Genomic DNA, 22237 nt, shown 5'->3' with positions numbered 1-22237 from the left:
TCCCTTGTTCCAGCCTTGCATTGGTCTCCAAGCTGGCTTGGCTTGAGAAGTATTACCCTCTTGCTTAGAGGACGTAGCACTTTGGGCTGGTCCGTTTCTACGAAAGGGACGAAAATTAGGTTTATTTTTGGCCTTGAAAGGCCGATCCTGAGGAAGGGCGTGGCCCTTACCCCCAGTGATATCAGAGATAATCTCTTTCAAGTCAGGGCCAAACAGCGTTTTCCCCTTGAAAGGAATGTTAAGTAGCTTGTTCTTGGAAGACGCATCAGCTGACCAAGATTTCAACCAAAGCGCTCTGCGCGCCACAATAGCAAACCCAGAATTCTTAGCCGCTAACCTAGCCAATTGCAAAGTGGCGTCTAGGGTGAAAGAATTAGCCAATTTGAGAGCATGGATTCTGTCCATAATCTCCTCATAAGGAGGAGAATCACTATCGACCGCCTTTACCAGCTCATCGAACCAGAAACACGTGGCTGTAGCGACAGGGACAATGCATGAAATTGGTTGTAGAAGGTAACCCTGCTGAACAAACATCTTTTTAAGTAAACCTTCTAATTTTTTATCCATAGGATCTTTGAAAGCACAACTATCTTCTATGGGTATAGTGGTGCGTTTGTTTAAAGTGGAAACCGCTCCCTCGACCTTGGGGACTGTCTGCCATAAGTCCTTTCTGGGGTCGACCATAGGAAACAATTTTTTAAATATGGGGGGAGGGACGAAAGGAATACCGGGCCTTTCCCATTCTTTATTTACAATGTCCGCCACCCGCTTGGGTATAGGAAAAGCTTCTGGGAGCCCCGGGACCTCTAGGAACTTGTCCATTTTACATAGTTTCTCTGGGATGACCAACTTGTCACAATCATCCAGAGTGGATAATACCTCCTTAAGCAGAATGCGGAGATGTTCCAACTTAAATTTAAACGTAATCACATCAGGTTCAGCTTGTTGAGAAATGTTCCCTGAATCAGTAATTTCTCCCTCAGACAAAACCTCCCTGGCCCCATCAGACTGGTTTAGGGGCCCTTCAGAACCATTATTATCAGCGTCGTCATGCTCTTCAGTATCTAAAACAGAGCAGTCGCGCTTACGCTGATAAGTGTGCATTTTGGCTAAAATGTTTTTGACAGAATTATCCATTACAGCCGTTAATTGTTGCATAGTAAGGAGTATTGGCGCGCTAGATGTACTAGGGGCCTCCTGAGTGGGCAAGACTCGTGTAGACGAAGGAGGGAATGATGCAGTACCATGCTTACTCCCCTCACTTGAGGAATCATCTTGGGCATCATTGTCATTGTCACATAAATCACATTTATTTAAATGAGAAGGAACTCTGGCTTCCCCACATTCAGAACACAGTCTATCTGGTAGTTCAGACATGTTAAACAGGCATAAACTTGATAACAAAGTACAAAAAACGTTTTAAAATAAAACCGTTACTGTCACTTTAAATTTTAAACTGAACACACTTTATTACTGCAATTGCGAAAAAATATGAAGGAATTGTTCAAAATTCACCAAAATTTCACCACAGTGTCTTAAAGCCTTAAAAGTATTGCACACCAAATTTGGAAGCTTTAACCCTTAAAATAACGGAACCGGAGCCGTTTTTAACTTTAACCCCTTTACAGTCCCTGGTATCTGCTTTGCTGAGACCCAACCAAGCCCAAAGGGGAATACGATACCAAATGACGCCTTCAGAAAGTCTTTTCTATGTATCAGAGCTCCTCACACATGCGACTGCATGTCATGCCTCTCAAAAACAAGTGCGCAACACCGGCGCGAAAATGAGGCTCTGCCTATGATTTGGGAAAGCCCCTAAAGAATAAGGTGTCTAAAACAGTGCCTGCTGATATAATCTTATCAAAATACCCAGATTAAATGATTCCTCAAGGCTAAATATGTGTTAATAATGAATCGATTTAGCCCAGAAAAAGTCTACAGTCTTAATAAGCCCTTGTGAAGCCCTTATTTACTATCTTAATAAACATGGCTTACCGGATCCCATAGGGAAAATGACAGCTTCCAGCATAACATCGTCTTGTTAGAATGTGTCATACCTCAAGCAGCAAGAGACTGCTCACTGTTCCCCCAACTGAAGTTAATTCCTCTCAACAGTCCTGTGTGGAACAGCCATGGATTTTAGTAACGGTTGCTAAAATCATTTTCCTCATACAAACAGAAATCTTCATCTCTTTTCTGTTTCTGAGTAAATAGTACATACCAGCACTATTTTAAAATAACAAACTCTTGATTGAATAATAAAAACTACAGTTAAACACTAAAAAACTCTAAGCCATCTCCGTGGAGATGTTGCCTGTACAACGGCAAAGAGAATGACTGGGGTAGGCGGAGCCTAGGAGGGATCATGTGACCAGCTTTGCTGGGCTCTTTGCCATTTCCTGTTGGGGAAGAGAATATCCCACAAGTAAGGATGACGCCGTGGACCGGACACACCTATGTTGGAGAAATCAAAGCTTTAATATACAGAAATAAACCTTAAAAAGCTAATTTTCAGACATTTTTTACTCTGCAGTTGGTAAAAAAAGCAATTGTAAACACATTAAGGGAAAAACTATTTTACAGTATACTGTCCCTGACTTGAACTCCATAGAAAACCTGTGGGGTGAACTGAAGAGGAGAGTCCACCACCTTGAAATTTGAAGGTTCTGGAGAGATTCCGTATGGAGGAATAGTCTCAGATCCCTTGCCATGTATTCTCCAACCTCATCAGGCATTATAGGAGAAGACTCAGCGCACATCCTCCTGTGATAGAGGTAAAGAGAATGACTGGGAATTATGGGTAAGGGAAGTGACACTTAACAGCTCTGCTGGGGTGCTCTTTGCCTCCTCCTGCTGGCCAGGAGTTGAATTCCCACTAGTAATTAGAATGAATTTGTGGACTCTCCACGCCATAATAAAAAATGCAATTTCAAATCTAAAAAAGCTGATTGAATATACATTCCTAAATCTTACAAAGCAAAAAATAGCCCTGCAATTTATTTCTTACCATCTGCAGAAAGAGTTGGAGATGAAGATTTCCAAGAAGGGGAGTGTTCTTGTACCTTGAGAGTTGCACAACGGGAGAGTTTCTTTCTCAAAGTCTGCATTTCTGGCATTATTTTCTCCTTCTCAGCCCTCTGGAACTCCACAATATTTAAAATGTGTTTCAATTGGTCACTTGAAATGCCCCGTGTACCCTGAACATCAACAACAATGGTTACCATTACAAATTTAAAACTGTATGAGTTTAACAACGTGATCTTTTACAGGCCCCCATTCCAAGCACAATTCCTATGGGCAAATAATGAATGGCATTCTGTTTTTTGCACTCCAACCAATTAGAAGAGCCAACATTTAAAATGATAAATTCAACTTAAACACATAAAAATCTATAAGAAATTGTCATACTTCAGGATTTTAAAAAAGGGGTTTCACAGAGATTTATAGAATATGATTTTAGTTTTTTTTACAGGCTTTTTCTTTAAACCAAAAACAAAAGTGAGCTGAGCACGTACAAAAAGTTTAGCAGTATAAAAAAGCCATGTAAAGATTGTAGATATGCCACAAACAGGGCAAAAAGGTTATCAAGAGGTCAAAGCTGAGGAATTTAAAAGTTTAGAAATCAACAAACCGCTTTAAGAAAAGGTTTTTAAGGGACAGTCTAGTCAAAATTAAACTTTCATGATTTAGATAGGGCATGCAATTTTAAACAACTTTTATCATCACATTTGCGTTGTTCCCTTGGTGTTCTTTGTTGAAAGCTAAAACCTAGGTAGGCTCATATGCTAATTTCTAAGCCCTTGAAGGTCGCCTCTTATCACAGTGCATTCTGACAGTTTTTTTACAGCTAGACAGAGCTAGTTCATGTGTGCCATATACATAACATTGTGCTCAGTCCTGTGAAGTTACCTAGAAGTCCACATTTATTTGCTAAAATGCAAGTCTGTCAAAAGAACTGAAATAAGGGGGCAGTTTGCAGAGACTTAGGTACAAGGTAATATATTAATATACTTTTATATTAATATAAAAGTATATTAATATAATGGTGTTGGTTATGCAAAATTGGGGAATGGGTAATAAAAGGGATTATCTATCTTTTTTAAACAATAACAATTCTGGAGTAGACTGTCCCTTTAAAAGCGTGTGATAACAAATTATGTTTACCAGATAATTTCCTTTCCTTCTGTATGAGGAGAGTCCATAGCTTCATTCCTTACTTGTGGGAATACAGAACCTGACCACCAGGAGGAGACAAAGTCACCCCAGACAAAGGCTTAAATACCTCCCCCACTTCCCTCATACCCCAGTCATTCTGCCAAGAGAACAAGGAGCAGTAGGAGAAATATCAGGGTATAAATGGTGCCAGAAGAACAAAATAAAATTTAGGTCCGCCCATCGGAGAAATCGTGCAGGGGCCGTGGACTCTCCTCAGATGGAAAGGAAATTATCAGGTAAGCATAAATTATGTTTTCCTTCTTAATATGAGGAGAGTTCCCGGCTTTATTCCTTACTTGTGGGACACATATACCCAAGCTCCAGAGGACACAATGAATGGGAGGGCAAAAAAGGAGGCAGACCCTATTCTGAGGGCACCACAGCCTGCAAAACCTCTCTTCCCAAAAGCTGCTTCAGCTGAAGAAAAAACCTCAAAACTAAAATTAGTAAAAGTAAAATTTAGAAAACGGTATGTAAGGAGGACCAGGTATCCACCATACAAATCTGATCCATAGAGGCCTCATTCTTAAAGGCCCAAGAGGAAGCCACTGGTCTAGTTGAATAAGCCTTAATCCTCTGAGGTGGCTTATATCCCACTGTCTCATAAGCTAAACGAATAATGCTCCTCAACCAAAAAGATAAGGAAGTGGACAAGGCCTTCTGACCCCTACGCTTCCCAGAATAGACAACAAACAAAGAAGAAGTCTGTCTAAACTCCTTAGCCTGAAGATAGAACTTTAAGGCCCGAACCACATCCAAATTATGAAGTAACCGTTCCTTCGAAGGAGGAGGATTAGGACACAAGGAAGGAACCACAATCTCCTGATTGATGATGCGATCTGAAACGACCTTAGTGAGAAAACCTAACCCAGTACGAAGAACAGCCTTATCAGCATGAACTACTAGGTAAGGAGGCTCACATTGCAAGGCAGTCATTTCAGAGACTCTGCGTGCTGAAGCAATAGCCAGTAGAAAAAGAACCTTCCAAGACAGTAATTTAATGTCAACTACATGCATAGGATCAAACGGAGCCTTCTGCAAAACTTTAAGAACAAGATTTAAAGGGACAGTCAACCCAAAAATAGTTTTAACTTATATCTATACAGTTGCCATAGATTGTTTTTTTTACAAATATAGCACAGTTTTTACAGATATTCCGTTTGCAAGTAAAATCACTTACTTTTGCCACCGCTGCCGTTTGAAAGTGTCCATCTGGCTCCGCCCCTTTTTTCATCATCTGTGACATCATGATCTTCTGATCCCTATAATCTTTTTAACTTACTCGTAACCGGCATTAGCGCATGCGCAATGCGCCTATTCTACTGTTGGGGATCTTTTTCACACCGGAACAGGTCCTTGACTTGTGCTGTCAGTACTGATGGGGTATGTGTTGCTTTTCTGGAGTGTGTTGTGTCAGGTAATTCTGGTCTAAGTCATACAAAAGTATGCGGCTGTTGAATAACACACTGGACATCTAAAAGAAAAAGCCAAGAGAAGCAAAAAGACCAGAATTACCTGACACAACACACTCCAAAAAACCAACACATACCCCATTAGTACTGACAGCACAAGTCAAGGACCACTGCTTACAAAATCAGTGACACTGTACCTCTAGGACCACTGCTTTTTGTTCCGGTGTGAAAAAGTTCCCCAACAGTAGAATAGGCGCATTTTGCATGCGCTAATGCCGGTTACGAGTAAGTTAGAAAAATTACAGGGATCAGAAGAAGATCATGATGTCACGGATGACAAAAAAAGGGGCGGAGCCAGGCGGACATTTTCAAACGGCAGCGGCGGCAAAAGTAAGTTATTTTAGTTGCAAACGGAATATCTGTAAAAACTGTGCTATATTTGTAAAAAACAATCTATGGCAACTTTATAGATATAACTTAAAAAACTATTTTTGGGTTGACTGTCCCTTTAAACTCCTAGGAGGAGAGCTAGATCTAAACACATGCCTGATTCTAACCAGAGCCTGAACAAAAGACTGAACATCTGGAAGCTCAGCGAGCCTCTTGTGCAGTACAACAGATAGGGCCGAAATCTGTCCCTTAAGGGAGCTAGCAGAAAGGCCCTTCTCCAGACCATCATGGAGAAAGGAAAGAATCCTGGAAACCCTGACCTTAGGCCAGGGGAATCCACGGTCTTCACACCAGAATAAGTAGGTCCTCCACACCTTATGATAGATGCAACGAGAAACCGGCTTACAAGCTTGAATAAGAGTATCAATAACTCTCTCAGAGAAACCTCTCTTGGCTAGGACTAAGCATTCAATCTTAACGCAGTCAGCCTCAGAGAATCTAGATTTTGATGAACAAAAGAACCTTGTTCCAGCAGATCCCTGCGACAAGGTAACTTCCATGGAGGAGATGACGACATCCCCACTAGATCCGCAAACCACATCCTTCGTGGCCACAATGGAGCAATCAGTATCACTGATGCCTGCTCCTGCTTGATGTGGGCCACTACTCGAGCAAGGAAAGGTAATAGCGGAAAAAGGTATATTAGACTGAACCTTCAAGGCACCACTAATGCATCTATTAGCTCTGCCTGAGGATCCCTGGATCTCGACCCATACCTGGGTAGCTTGGTATTGAGACGGGACGCCATGAGATCTCTGGAGTCCGCTACCTGTTGCATACCTCCGCAAACACCTCGGGATATAGAGACCATTCCCCCGGATGAAAGTATTGTCTGCTGAGAAAATCCACTTCCCAGTTGTCCACACCCAGAATGTGGATCGCTGACAGCAAACAGTTGTGGGCCTCTGCCCACTCCAGAATCTGAGATACCTCCCTCATTGCTAGGGAGCTCCTCGTTCCTCCCTGATGGTTGATGTAAGCCACCGAGGTGATATTGTCTGATTAGAATCTGATAAACTGGGACAAACAAAGACGAAGATTGCTTGAAGCTCCAGAATGTTGATCAGAAGAGAGCTCTCCTCCCAAGACCAAAGGCCCTGAGCCTTCTTGGTTCCCCAAACTGCTCCCCATCCTGAGAGACTCGCATCTGTAGTCACAATCTCCCAGGATGGTCTTAAAAAGGATGTCCCTCGGGACAGGTGATCTGGACAGAGCCACCAAGAGAGCGATTCTCTCGACCGGTTGTCCAGAGAGATCTGTTGAGACAGATCCGAAAGATTGCTGTTCCACTATCTCAGCATGCACAGCTAAAACAGTCTGAGACGGAACCTGGCAAATGCTGACGCCAGCTTGCAGCGTCTCTGGTCTGAAAGAAATATCCTCATGACTAGTGAGTCTATTATAGTGCCCAGGAATTCTACCCTGGTGCTTAGAATAAGAACTCTTTTCTAAGTTTATCTTCCATCCATGGGCTCGAAGAAAAAAAGAGAAGAGATTCCGAATGTTCTTCCGCTAGATGAAAGGATGGTGCTTGTACCAGAATATCATCCAAGTAAGGTGCTACTGCAATACCCTGGGTTCTGGCCACGGCTAAGAGAGCTTCCGGAACCTTTGTGAAAATTCTTGGGGCAGTAGATAGGCCAAACGGAAGAGCAATAAACTGGAAGTGCTGGTCCAGGAATGCAATCCTTAGGAACTGAAAATGTTCCCTGTGGATTTGGACATGAAGGTAAGCATCCTTCCGATCTATAGTGGTCATGAACTGTCCCTTCTGAAGGGAAGGATAGACCTTATCGTCTCTATCTTGACCAAGGAGACGTTCAAAAACTTGTTTAAGCACTTTAGGTCCAGAATCAGGCGGAATGTTTCCTCCTTCTTTGGGACCACGAAAAGGTTTGAGTAGTATCCCAAGCCTCGTTCCTCTATGGAAACCGGGACAATGACTCCTAAGGAGGTCAGATCCCGAACACACCCCAGAAAGGCATCCCTCTTTTTTCTGGTTTTGATGACAGATTTAAGATAAGGAATCTACCCTTGTGTGGAAGAGACTTGAACCCAATTCTGTAACCCTAAGCAATGACCTCCAGGACCCAAGTATCCTGCACATCCCTGAACCAAGCTTCTGAGAAGAGCGAAAGTCTGCCCCCTACCTGATCCATAGACGGACTGGGGCCGACCCCTTAATGCTGATTTAGTCTCAGTGGGCTTCTTGCTCTGCTTGGACTTATTCCAGGACTGAGCCGGCTTCCAAGTCTTAGGTTGCTCTGTCTTAGCAGAGGATTGCTGACGCTGGGATTTATCAGAACGAAAGGAACGAACATTATTAGATTGTCCCTTAGATCTGTTCTTTTTATCTTGCGGTAGGAAGGCACCCTTGCCCCCTGTAACCGTGGAAATAATGGAGTCCAGGCCTTAACCAAACAAAATCTTACCCTTAAATGGAAGGGAAAGGAGTCTGGACTAGGAAGTAAAGTCCGCAGACCAGGACTTCAGCCACAGAGCCCGGCGGGCCTGAACAGAAAACCCAGCAGTTTTAGCATTTAAACGAATAATTTGCATATTCACATCACAAATAAAAGAATTAGTGACCCTTAAAGCCTTAATTCTATCAAGAATAATATCGAGGGCACCTTCCACCTCAATCAATTCCGATATGGAGTCACACCAGTAGGTAGCCGCTCCCCCAACTGCCGCCACTGGTTGAAATAAATCTCCAGAATGTTGAAACATCTTTCTTAAAGGGACACTGAACCCAAAATTTTTCTTTCGTGATTCAGATAGAACATGAAATTTTAAGCAACTTTCTAATTTACTCCTATTATAAAATTTTCTTAATTCTCTTGGTATCTTTATTTGAAATGCAAGAATGTAAGTTTAGATGTCGGCCCATTTTTGGTGAACAACCTGGGTTGTCATTGCCGATTGGTGGATAAATTCATACACCAATAAAAAAGTGCTGACCAGAGTACTAAACCCAAAAAAAAGCTTAGATGCCTTCTTTTTTCAAATAAAGATAGCAAGAGAACAAAGAAAAATTGAAAATAGGAGTAAATTAGAAAGTTGCTTAAAATTGCATGCTCTTTCTGAATTACAAAATAAAAATTTTGGGTTCAGTGTCCCTTTAACAGAGTTTCCATCTTTTTATCCAAGGACTCCTTGAATAATGAGCTATCCTCCAGTGGGATAGTAGTGCGTTTTGCAAGCGTGGAGTCAGCGCCATCCACCTTAGGGACGGAACCCCACAACTCCAATTGAGAGTCCGGGACCGGGAACAGTTTCTTAAAGGCAGACGAAGGGGTGAAGGAAGAATCAATCCTCTCCCATTTGTTCTAAAAGGGACACTGAACACAAATTTTTTCTTTCATGATTCAGATAGAGCATGCAATTTTAAGCAACTTTCTAATTTACTCCTATTATCAATTTTCTTAGTTCTTTTGCTATCCTTATTTGAAAAAGAAGGCATCTAAGCTAAGGAGCCAGCCAATTTTTGGTTCAGACCCTGGACAGCACTTGTTTAATGGTGCTGTCCAATCAACAAGGACAACCCAGGTTGTTCACCAAAAATGGGCCGGCATCTAAACTTACATTCTTGCATTTAAAATAAAGATACCAAGAGAATTAAGAAAATTTGATTATAGGAGTAAATTAGAAAGTTGCTTAAAATTTCATGCTCTATCTGAATCACGATATAAAAAATTTGGGTTCAGTGTCCCTTTAATAATAGTGTCCCTTTAAGAAAGTCTGAGGAACAACCCTGTCTTCGTAAACTCTATCCAGTTTAGGGAATTTGGCCTCGTGAACCTCTAAGGTAGCCAGAACGTCCTTTAAAAGAAAGCACAAGTGCTCCATCCCAAATCTAAAATATGGTTCCTCCGCAATCGGAGACTTAGAGGCAGCCGATTCAGACCCGGAAAGTTCACACTTTGAAGTATCAGAAAGAACTTCATCATCAGATAACCGTCTATCAGTTATAGCCAATAAACTAGATGATGACCCCTGGGAAGGATAGCAATATTTGACCTTTCTCTTGCGCTTAGCAGGGCGAGGTAAAGCACTAATGGCCGCAGACACCGCCGTTTGTACCTGCGCAGTGAAGTCTGGAGGTAAAAGGCCTCCTCCAGATGGAGGATCAGGCGTGCTATGGGAAACTGCATGTGTATTAGGAGATGAAAGCAGGGTGCGCACCTCACGGGACGGGGACCCCTCAGAGGTGGAAGGCTCAGTGGTATCAAACATGTTAACCTTTTTTGACATAATCACTTTCTTTAGGCATGTGGAACATAATTGAGAGGGCGGGTATACCTCAGCCTCCTCACAATATAAACAGGCATTAGTCTTAGGTATAGAGGGAGTACATTCTAAAATGTCAGAGTCCTCCATAGCTATGGGCTATGTCCTAATATAACAATAACAAACGTTATATAAAATATAAAAACGACACCTTTATACCTCCTATGACCCAGGCACACAGAGAAAACCGTTTGGAGTACTTGAGTCAAAAAGAATTTTGACCATGGATAGAATGCATTTACCTAGCACTTCTCTCTCCCCATGTTGTTATTGAAGCGTCTAAGATGTTTAAGATGTTTACATATGCATAAGCACTCTAGCCGTTTAACCAAGTTTACCAATAGTAGCAACCTAATAGGCATCCCCTTATCATCTGTGTAGTGCGGTTGCATCCCTTCTTGTCTTTGAACAATTAACACAGAGAAAACCGCTTCTCTCTGATAACCAGCACGGTCAGAAAATAGGAAGTGAAACTACGACCACACCCGATCACAAGGAGCGCAACCTAGGACCACCTCCGCTAAGGAAAAGCGCGCCAAGCTTGTAAAGCTGCACAGCTCTAAAGTGAAAGTAACCTGTATGTTTCAACCTCAGCCTATGAGCCTCAAAAAAAAATGTCCACATACAACGCAGTATAAATCAAATAAAAATTTATGAGAGTAATCCTCACTGTTCAATAATCCCCCTTCAGGGCATATTAACCCTTGATTCCATACAGATAAAAGGAGCCACACTGTGACCCTGTGTCCTAGCATTACCATATGTGTAAAAAAATGAAACGATCTTACCAGAATCCATGCTGTGGAACAAAAACACAGCCTCTCAAGTATGAGTCTTCTAGCATCGCTCCTGACATGGACTTGAGTGATGAAAGCAGGCAGTGAAACTCGTCAACACTGAATGCTTAGGATCTGTTAATACAAGTCTGGATGGTTTCTCAGAAACTCTCCCTGCATCTCCAGACCCTAACTTTCATCAATGATCTCACTGAGAGGCTGACAAGACTTCTTAAAACTCCAGTCCCATTTTAAAGGGTAGATACCCTTCATAAGGAACTACTCAGTATCATCTGACACTTCTCTGCCAACCTCCTGTCACAAAAGGCAAAGAATGACTGGGATATGAGGGAAGTGGGGGAGGTATTTAAGCCTTTGGCTGGGGTGTCTTTGTCTCTTCCTGGTGGCCAGGTTCTATATTCCTACAAGTAAGGAATGAAGCCATGGATTCTCCTCATATTAAGAAGGAAAAGTTGGTTATTTCAAGAATTTATTATGGATTGAATTTTTTTTAGAAATGTAAAATTTGTGCCAATAAGGTGTGTGAAGCACTTCTTTTAGTAATTCTGATAAGCTGAAGTGGGGGCCACAGATGATACCATACTTTAAAAGTTTCTGTGTTTCTATTGAGGTATTTGATTGTATATTTATTTTTTAAGAAGTTAATCAGTTAAAGGGACATTGTACTGTAAAATTTCTTCTGTGTTCCCAATGATCCATTTTACCCACTGGAGTATTTTAAATTGTTTTAAAGAGTTTTTTTTACATTTATTTTGCCATTTGGAATATCTGTTTTGGCCTATTGAACCCACCACCTACAGTGAAAATATGTACAATGCATTATTCTCTATAGAAAAGATATGTAAACAGAAAACAGCAGCACTTAACCTAACATCCCAGTCAGGGGTGGGAGAGAATGTTGCATCTAAAATAGTATGAAGCCAAGTCTATTTAAATGGGCATGCCATTGTGAACAATGGGTGATGGTTTCAATATGCAAAAACAGATATTCAGCAGAGGCAAAGATAGGACTAACTACCATCGATGAGAGGGGTTATATAGAGCTCTTGGGGTTTGGGAATCATTGCATCCTCCCAGTGGCAGGGAAGGTAATTCCCAGGAGTAATGGATTGTTGAATCTTACTACCTTTATGAAAGAAAAAGCAGCAATTCCCAATATATTTAATGCCCTGCAGCTGGTACAAGTAATAGTGAACGCATTAATAGGAAACAAATTGTACAGTACTGGACCCTTTTAAATCCTCAAATCCCTTCTGAGAGCAACAAAATAAAAAAACAATTACACAAACTTACTGGTTGAATTCCCAAAGATTCTAGCTTATCCGCCAATCCCTGATCCAAAACTGATCTCAGTTCTTTAGTTAACATTGGGTCCTTCTTCAAGGCTTTTATTAAACGCATTTTTTTGGAGCTTGATTCTTCTTCATAATCATCTGTAAATGTAAAACACTTGAAACTAGTGTGTGTATATTATGTAGAATATTGTTGGAAAATGAAATAATAAAAGTATGCAATGCCACCTTTATATTAATAAAGCTGAAAAGACATTCACAATATAAGCCATTTTATTCTTTTACATTGCATAGATTTAGCAACCTCACTCCTCCCAAATTAAAAGTGTTAAAATGATAGAAAGTCAAAATTAACATTGAATGATTCAGATAGAGCATGTCATTTTAAGACACTTAAATTCACTTCTATTTTCAAATGTACTTTGTTCTCTTGGTATCCAATGTTGAAAAATAATATGTACATTTCCTACACTAGAGGGAGCTAACTGGTGATTGGTGACTGCACACATTTGTCTCTTGTGATTGGCTGTGTTTAGCTAGTTCACAGTAGTGCATTGCTACTCCTACAGCAAAATATATCAAGGGAATGAAGCAGATTTGATTATAGAAGAAAATTGGAATAGCCGTGGGGACATCAAACTTGATCCAGGGCATATAGCAGTTTATCTACTTCTAGTCTTTAATCTAGACAAAAAGCCAGCCAAAACAATCACTTGTTAAATATGAAAATCATAGACAATCTTAGGCAAACATTTTAGAACAGTTCAGAGGAACAGTTTATCCTTATTTTAAGACTCTGACCCAGCACTACTATGTGTTTAAACCCTTGCAAAGGTAAAAGTGCTGGTTCCGAGAGGAAACTACTGCTGATCCAATTGTAGTGCTAGTTACACAGCTATGTTGTGCAGGGTCGCTAACAAATGTAATGGATTGTTGCAAAACAGATCCGATGAATACATTATTGAATCATCTACTTCCATAACAGGGAGATTAAGATAGTCAGATACAGTCTGTTCAAAAAAGTTAATAACAGAAGTCTGCTATGGTTGACTTCCATCTTCTCCAAGTCAATGGTTGAAATAGTTTTCAGATTTTACCCCCATGCCTTATTAGAGCATAAGGCATGTTTAATGGAAGAAGCACCTGGCTCTGCATTTTTCTCAGGACTACAAGAAAGCACAGATAAAGAATTCACCTGACCAGTATACATTTTACAAACACAACAAAGTATACTACATGTGTCTGCCATTTACCAAACCTCCAGTCGTTAAGTTTGTGCTGTATTACACCTCTCCATCTGCAAAGCAGAGAAGGTGAATTCTAGAGGTAGAATATAGGACCCTTTAAAGATATGCTGAAGGCTTACAGACAGAGAACTCCGACCAGGACAGTGGTTGTGTTCTTTCCATATTTACAGGACCTGTATACACACTGTGAAGAAATATGGAGATCCTTACTAACAAGTATTAAGAAAAGCATCTTAAAAATCTGGCTGCCAAGACAGAAACCCAATGATGTCATGAGGATGCATTTGCACCTATGCACACAAGCCAGAAGTGAAAGCCCTTGGTGCGAGTAGACACTAGCACCAATCTAACAGTGTGAAGAGAAGAAGAATAAAACAGTGGAAGCACTTCAGTAAGGACAAGCACAACCATACACTGTGTGCAGAATTATTAGGCAAATGAGTATTTTGACAACATCATCCTCTTTATGCATGTTGTCTTACTCCAAGCTGTATAGGCTCGAAAGCCTACTACCAATTAAGCATATTAGGTGATGTGCATCTCTGTAATGAGAAGGGGTGTGGTCTAATGACATCAACACCCTATATCAGGTGTGCATAATTATTAGGCAACTTCCTTTCCTTTGGCAAAATGGGTCAAAAGAAGGACTTGACAGGCTCAGAAAAGTCAAAAATAGTGAGATATCTTGCAGAGGGATGCAGCACTCTTAAAATTGCAAAGCTTCTGAAGCGTGATCATCGAACAATCAAGCGTTTCATTCAAAATAGTCAAAAGGGTCGCAAGAAGCGTGTGGAAAAACCAAGGCGCAAAATAACTGCCCATGAACTGAGAAAAGTCAAGCATGCAGCTGCCAAGATGCCACTTGCCACCAGTTTGGCCATATTTCAGAGCTGCAACATCACTGGAGTTCCCAAAAGCACAAGTTGTGCAATACTCAGAGACATGGCCAAGGTAAGAAAGGCTGAAAGACGACCACCACTGAACAAGACACACAAGCTGAAACGTCAAGACTGGGCCAAGAAATATCTCAAGACTGATTTTTCTAAGGTTTTATGGACTGATGAAATGAGAGAGAGTCTTGATGGGCCAGATGGATGGGCCCGTGGCTGGATTGGTAAAGGGCACCAGTCCGACTCAGACACCAGCAAGGTGGAGGTGCAGTACTGGTTTGGGCTGGTATCATCAAAGATGAGCTTGTGGGGCCTTTTCAGGTTGAGGATGGAGTCAAGCTCAACTCCCAGTCCTACTGCCAGTTTCTGGAAGACACCTTCTTCAAGCAGTGGTACAGGAAGAAGTCTGCATCCTTCAAGAAAAACATGATTTTCATGCAGGACAATGCTCCATCACACGCGTCCAAGTACTCCACAGCGTGGCTGGCAAGAAAGGGTATAAAAGAAGAAAATCTAATGACATGGCCTCCTTGTTCACCTGATCTGAACCCCATTGAGAACCTGTGGTCCATCATCAAATGTGAGATTTACAAGGAGGGAAAACAGTACACCTCTCTGAACAGTGTCTGGGAGGCTGTGGTTGCTGCTGCACGCAATGTTGATGGTGAACAGATCAAAACACTGACAGAATCCATGGATGGCAGGCTTTTGAGTGTCCTTGCAAAGAAAGGTGGCTATATTGGTCACTGATTTGTTTTTGTTTTGTTTTTGAATGTCAGAAATGTATATTTGTGAATGTTGAGATGTTATATTGGTTTCACTGGTAAAAAACATAATTTATGCTTACCTGATAAATTCCTTTCTTCTGTTGTGTGATCAGTCCACGGGTCATCATTACTTCTGGGATATAACTCCTCCCCAACAGGAAATGCAAGAGGATTCACCCAGCAGAGCTGCATATAGCTCCTCCCCTCTACGTCACTCCCAGTCATTCGACCAAGAATCAACGAGAAAGGAGAAACCAAGGGTGAAGTGGTGACTGGAGTATAATTTAAAAGATATTTACCTGCCTTAAAAAAACAGGGCGGGCCGTGGACTGATCACACAACAGAAGAAAGGAATTTATCAGGTAAGCATAAATTATGTTTTCTTCTGTTATGTGTGATCAGTCCACGGGTCATCATTACTTCTGGGATACCAATACCAAAGCAAAAGTACACGGATGACGGGAGGGATAGGCAGGCTCATTATACAGAAGGAACCACTGCCTGAAGAACCTTTCTCCCAAAAATAGCCTCCGAAGAAGCAAAAGTGTCAAATTTGTAAAATTTGGAAAAAGTATGAAGCGAAGACCAAGTTGCAGCCTTGCAAATCTGTTCAACAGAGGCCTCATTCTTAAAGGCCCAAGTGGAAGCCACAGCTCTAGTAGAATGAGCTGTAATTCTTTCAGGAGGCTGCTGTCCAGCAGTCTCATAGGCTAAACGAATTATGCTACGAAGCCAGAAGGAGAGAGAGGTAGCCGAAGCCTTATGACCTCTCCTCTGACCAGAGTACACGACAAACAGGGAAGACGTTTGTCGAAAATCCTTAGTTGCCTGCAAGTAGAACTTGAGGGCACGAACTACATCCAGATTGTGTAGAAGACGTTCCTTCTTTGAAGAAGGATTCGGGCACAGGGAAGGAACCACAATCTCTTGATTGATGTTCCTGTTAGAGACTACCTTAGGTAAGAACCCAGGTTTAGTACGCAGAACTACCTTATCTGAATGAAAAATCAAATAAGGAGAATCACAATGTAAAGCTGATAACTCAGAGACTCTCCGAGCCGAAGAAATAGCCATTAAAAATAACACTTTCCAAGATAACAACTTTATATCAATGGAATGAAGGGGTTCAAACGGAACTCCTTGTAGAACGTTAAGAACAAGGTTTAAACTCCATGGCGGAGCAACAGTTTTAAACACAGGCTTGATTCTAGCTAAAGCCTGACAAAAGACCTGGACGTCTGGATTTTCTGACAGACGCCTGTGCAACAAGATGGACAGAGCTGAGATCTGTCCCTTTAAAGAACTAGCCGATAAACCCTTTTCTAAACCTTCTTGTAGAAAGGACAATATCCTAGGAATCCTAACCTTACTCCAGGAGTAACCTTTGGATTCGCACCAGAATAGGTATTTACGCCATATCTTATGGTAAATCCTTCTGGTAACAGGCTTCCTAGCCTGTATCAGGGTATCAATAACCGACTCAGAAAAACCACGTTTTGATAAAATCAAGCGTTCAATTTCCAAGCAGTCAGCTTCAGAGAAGTTAGATTTTGATGTTTGAATGGACCCTGTATCAGAAGGTCCTGTCTTAGAGGTAGAGACCAAGGCAGACAGGATGACATGTCCACTAGATCTGCATACCAAGTCCTGCGTGGCCATGCAGGCGCTATTAGAATCACTGATGCTCTCTCCTGTTTGATTTTGGCAATCAATCGAGGAAGCAGCGGGAAGGGTGGAAACACATAAGCCATCCCGAAGTTCCAAGGTGCTGTCAAAGCATCTATCAGAACCGCTCCCGGATCCCTGGATCTGGACCCGTAGCGAGGAAGTTTGGCGTTCTGGCGAGACGCCATGAGATCTATCTCTGGTTTGCCCCAACGTCGAAGTATTTGGGCAAAGACCTCCGGATGAAGTTCCCACTCCCCCGGATGAAAAGTCTGGCGACTCAAGAAATCCGCCTCCCAGTTCTCCACTCCCGGGATGTGGATTGCTGACAGGTGGCAAGAGTGAGACTCTGCCCAGCGAATTATCTTTGATACTTCCATCATTGCTAGGGAGCTTCTTGTCCCTCCTTGATGGTTGATGTAAGCTACAGTCGTGATGTTGTCCGACTGAAACCTGATGAACCCCCGAGTTTTTAACTGGGGCCAAGCCAGAAGGGCATTGAGAACTGCTCTCAATTCCAGAATGTTTATTGGTAGGAGACTTTCCTCCTGATTCCATTGTCCCTGAGCCTTCAGAGAATTCCAGACAGCGCCCCAACCTAGTAGGCTGGCGTCTGTTGTTACAATTGTCCAGTCCGGCCTGCTGAATGGCATCCCCCTGGACAGATGTGGCCGAGAAAGCCACCATAGAAGAGAGTTTCTGGTCTCTTGATCCAGATTCAGAGTAGGGGACAAGGCTGAGTAATCCCCATTCCACTGACTCAGCATGCACAATTGCAGCGGTCTGAGATGTAGACGTGCAAAGGGTACTATGTCCATTGCTGCTACCATTAAGCCGATCACCTCCATGCATTGAGCTACTGACGGGAGTTGAATGGAATGAAGGACACGGCATGCATTTAGAAGCTTTGTTAATCTGTCTTCTGTCAGATAAATCTTCATTTCTACAGAATCTATAAGAGTCCCCAAGAATGGAACTCTTGTGAGAGGAAAGAGAGAACTCTTCTTTTCGTTCACTTTCCATCCATGCGACCTTAGAAATGCCAGAACTAACTCTGTATGAGACTTGGCAGTTTGAAAGCTTGAAGCTTGTATCAGAATGTCGTCTAGGTACGGAGCTACCGAAATTCCTCGCGGTCTTAGTACCGCCAGAAGGGCACCCAGAACCTTTGTGAAGATTCTTGGAGCCGTAGCCAATCCGAATGGAAGAGCTACAAACTGGTAATGCCTGTCTAAGAAGGCAAACCTTAGATACCGGTAATGATCTTTGTGAATCGGTATGTGAAGGTAAGCATCCTTTAAATCCACTGTGGTCATGTACTGACCCTTTTGGATCATGGGTAAGATTGTCCGAATAGTTTCCATTTTGAACGATGGAACTCTTAGGAATTTGTTTAGGATCTTTAAATCCAAGATTGGCCTGAAAGTTCCCTCTTTTTTGGGAACCACAAACAGGTTTGAGTAAAACCCTTGTCCTTGTTCCGACCGCGGAACCGGATGGATCACTCCCATTAATAACAGATCTTGTACACAGCGTAGAAACGCTTCTTTCTTTGTCTGGTTTGTTGACAACCTTGACAGATGAAATCTCCCTCTTGGGGGAGAGAATTTGAAGTCTAGAAGGTATCCCTGAGATATGATCTCTAGCGCCCAGGGATCCTGAACATCTCTTGCCCAAGCCTGGGCGAAGAGAGAGAGTCTGCCCCCCACTAGATCCGGTCCCGGATCGGGGGCCCTCGATTCATGCTGTCTTAGGGGCAGCAGCAGGTTTCCTGGCCTGCTTGCCCTTGTTCCAGGACTGGTTGGGTTTCCAGCCTTGTCTGTAACGAGCAACAGCTCCTTCCTGTTTTGGTGAAGTGGAAGTTGGTGCTGCTCCTGCTTTGAAATTCCGAAAGGGACGAAAATTAGACTGTCTAGCCTTAGCTTTGGCTTTGTCTTGAGGCAGGGCGTGGCCCTTACCTCCTGTAATGTCAGCGATAATTTCTTTCAAACCGGGCCCAAATAAAGTTTGCCCCTTGAAAGGTATATTAAGTAATTTGGACTTAGAAGTTACATCAGCTGACCAGGATTTTAGCCACAGCGCCCTACGTGCCTGAATGGTGAATCCTGAGTTCTTAGCCGTAAGTTTGGTTAAATGTACTACGGCCTCCGAAATGAATGAATTAGCTAGCTTAAGGACTCTAAGCCTGTCCGTAATGTCATCCAGCGTAGCTGAACTAAGGTTCTCTTCCAGAGACTCCATCCAAAATGCTGCCGCAGCCGTAATCGGCGCGATGCATGCAAGGGGTTGCAATATAAAACCTTGTTGAACAAACATTTTCTTAAGGTAACCCTCTAATTTTTTATCCATTGGATCTGAAAAAGCACAGCTATCCTCCACCGGGATAGTGGTACGCTTAGCTAAAGTAGAAACTGCTCCCTCCACCTTAGGGACCGTTTGCCATAAGTCCCGTGTGGTGGCGTCTATTGGAAACATCTTTCTAAATATTGGAGGGGGTGAGAACGGCACACCGGGTCTATCCCACTCCTTAGTAACAATTTCAGTTAGTCTCTTAGGTATAGGAAAAACGTCAGTACTCGCCGGTACCGCAAAGTATTTATCCAACCTACACAATTTCTCTGGTATTGCAACAGTGTTACAATCATTAAGAGCCGCTAAAACCTCCCCTAGTAATACACGGAGGTTCTCCAATTTAAATTTAAAATTTGAAATATCTGAATCCAATCTGTTTGGATCAGAACCGTCACCCACAGAATGAAGCTCTCCGTCCTCATGCTCTGCAAGCTGTGACGCAGTATCAGACATGGCTCTAGTATTATCAGCGCACTCTGTTCTCACCCCAGAGTGATCACGCTTGCCTCTTAGTTCTGGTAATTTAGCCAAAACTTCAGTCATAACAGTAGCCATATCTTGTAATGTTATCTGTAATGGCCGCCCAGATGTACTAGGCGCCACAATATCACGCACCTCCCGGGCGGGAGATGCAGGTACTGACACGTGAGGCGAGTTAGTCTGCATAACTCTCCCCTCGCTGTTTGGTGAAATTTGTTCAATTTGTACAGATTGGCTTTTATTTAAAGTAGCATCAATACAGTTAGTACATAAATTTCTATTGGGCTCCACCTTGGCATTGGAACAAATGACACAGGTATCTTCCTCTGAATCAGACATGTTTAACACACTAGCAAATAAACTTGCAACTTGGTTACAATCTTATTTAACAAAAACGTACTGTGCCTCAAAGAAGCACTAAACGATTAAATGACAGTTGAAATAATGAACTGAAAAACTGTTATAGCATCAATCCTTGAAAACAACACAACTTTTAGCAAAGGTTTGTTCCCATTAGTAAAGTAACAATAATTAAATTTGAAACGTAAAAATTACAGAACAACGTTTTAAATCACAGTCAATATATAAGTCTCACAGCTCTGCTGAGAGAATCTACCTCCCTTCAAAGAAGTTTGAAGACCCCTGAGTTCTGTTAGAGATGAACCGGATCATGCAGGAAATACAAGAGTAACTGACTGGAAATTTTTGATGCGTAGCAAAGAGCGCCAAAAACGGCCCCTCCCCCTCACACACAGCAGTGAGAGAGAAACGAAACTGTCACATTAAAACAAGCAACTGCCAAGTGGAAAAATAATGCCCAAACATTTATTCACTCAGTACCTCAGAAAATGCAAACGATTCTACATTCCAGCAAAAACGTTTAACATAATAAATACCTATTAAAAGGTTTAATGTACATTTTACAGAGTAATTCCAGTGAAGTACCATCCCCAGAATACTGAAGTGTAGAGTATACATACATGTCATTATAACGGTATGGCAGGATTTTCTCATCAATTCCATTCAGAAAATAAAAACTGCTACATACCTCAATGCAGATTCATCTGCCCGCTGTCCCCTGATCTGAAGCTTTTACCTCCCTCAGATGGCCGAAAAACAGCAATATGATCTTAACTACTCCGGTTAAAATCATAGTAAAAACTCTGGTAGATTCTTCTTCAAACTCTGCCAGAGAGGTAATAACACGCTCCGGTGCTATTGAAAATAACAAACTTTTGATTGAAGTTATAAAAACTAAGTATAATCACCATAGTCCTCTCACACATCCTATCTAGTCGTTGGGTGCAAGAGAATGACTGGGAGTGACGTAGAGGGGAGGAGCTATATGCAGCTCTGCTGGGTGAATCCTCTTGCATTTCCTGTTGGGGAGGAGTTATATCCCAGAAGTAATGATGACCCGTGGACTGATCACACATAACAGAAGAAATAAATAATTGAAATGGGTATATATTTGTTTTTTGTTAAGTTGCCTAATAATTATGCACAGTAATAGTCACCTGCACACACAGATATCCCCCTAAAATAGCTATAACTAAAAACAAACTAAAAACTACTTCCAAAACTATTCAGCTTTGATATTAATGAGTTTTTTGGGTTCATTGAGAACATGGTTGTTGTTCAATAATAAAATTATTCCTCAAAAATACAACTTGCCTAATAATTCTGCACTCCCTGTATATCTCCAGTCAAAGCAGGAACAATTAGTGGTAGGTGAAGACTTGAGGATCAAGCTTAGCTTTGCCCATTCTAGATAAGGAACAGGGTCAGATGATCTCAGTTTAAATTAGACAAAAGCTCAGGTATAGTCCTTCATTGTTGAATGTAGTCTTGAGTGAGCCAAGACAAATTTCAAAATGTGTATGAAGCCAAAAATTGGCTGGTTAAACAGGCTTTATATATATATATATATATATATATATATATATATATATATATATATATATATATATATATATATATATATATATATATATATATATATATATATATATATTTAAGAGTGAGAACCTGTAGATTTGGATAAATAAAAAAGCATGAGAAAAATGTTGTGAAAAGTATTTTTGATTCATTGGAATACAGCTAGTGAGGGTACACAATGCAAAGTATGGAATGAGGAACTGTTGGAATGATTCAAAAACCCTGTGAAAAGCCATTCAAGTTGTTTAGATTAATTTTTTTTTAAGGATTATTAATTTCCAGTTTGTTTTACAGTTCCCCTGTATTGCTAGATTGTATCCCTACAATAAACTTCTAAAAAATGTTAGAGGTTAGAGCCAGCCAGTTCACCAAAAGCCAGTCAAGCTTTAAAGAAAAGAAAAAAAAACAGAGACTATTTTCTACAAAAATAGAGTATATTTTC

At 41.5% G+C, this 22237-nt stretch overlaps 1 protein-coding gene across 1 annotated transcript in view; it reads right to left on the bottom strand.

Annotated features, from left to right (window-relative positions):
• Window positions 1-22237, bottom strand: part of DZIP1 (DAZ interacting zinc finger protein 1) — a 281110-nt gene that overhangs the window by 128955 nt on the left and 129918 nt on the right. The window contains exons 12-13 of the mRNA XM_053707838.1: window positions 12458-12597; window positions 3008-3197 (exon numbers count right to left, since the gene is read on the bottom strand). Of these exons, the coding sequence (XP_053563813.1) occupies window positions 3008-3197; window positions 12458-12597 (330 nt within the window). The remainder of the gene's footprint in view (window positions 1-3007; window positions 3198-12457; window positions 12598-22237) is intronic.

This window comes from Bombina bombina, chromosome 3, assembly GCF_027579735.1.
Source record: "Bombina bombina isolate aBomBom1 chromosome 3, aBomBom1.pri, whole genome shotgun sequence".
NCBI classification, from domain to species: domain Eukaryota; kingdom Metazoa; phylum Chordata; class Amphibia; order Anura; family Bombinatoridae; genus Bombina; species Bombina bombina.
This window is presented reverse-complemented; position numbering and strand designations above follow the sequence as displayed.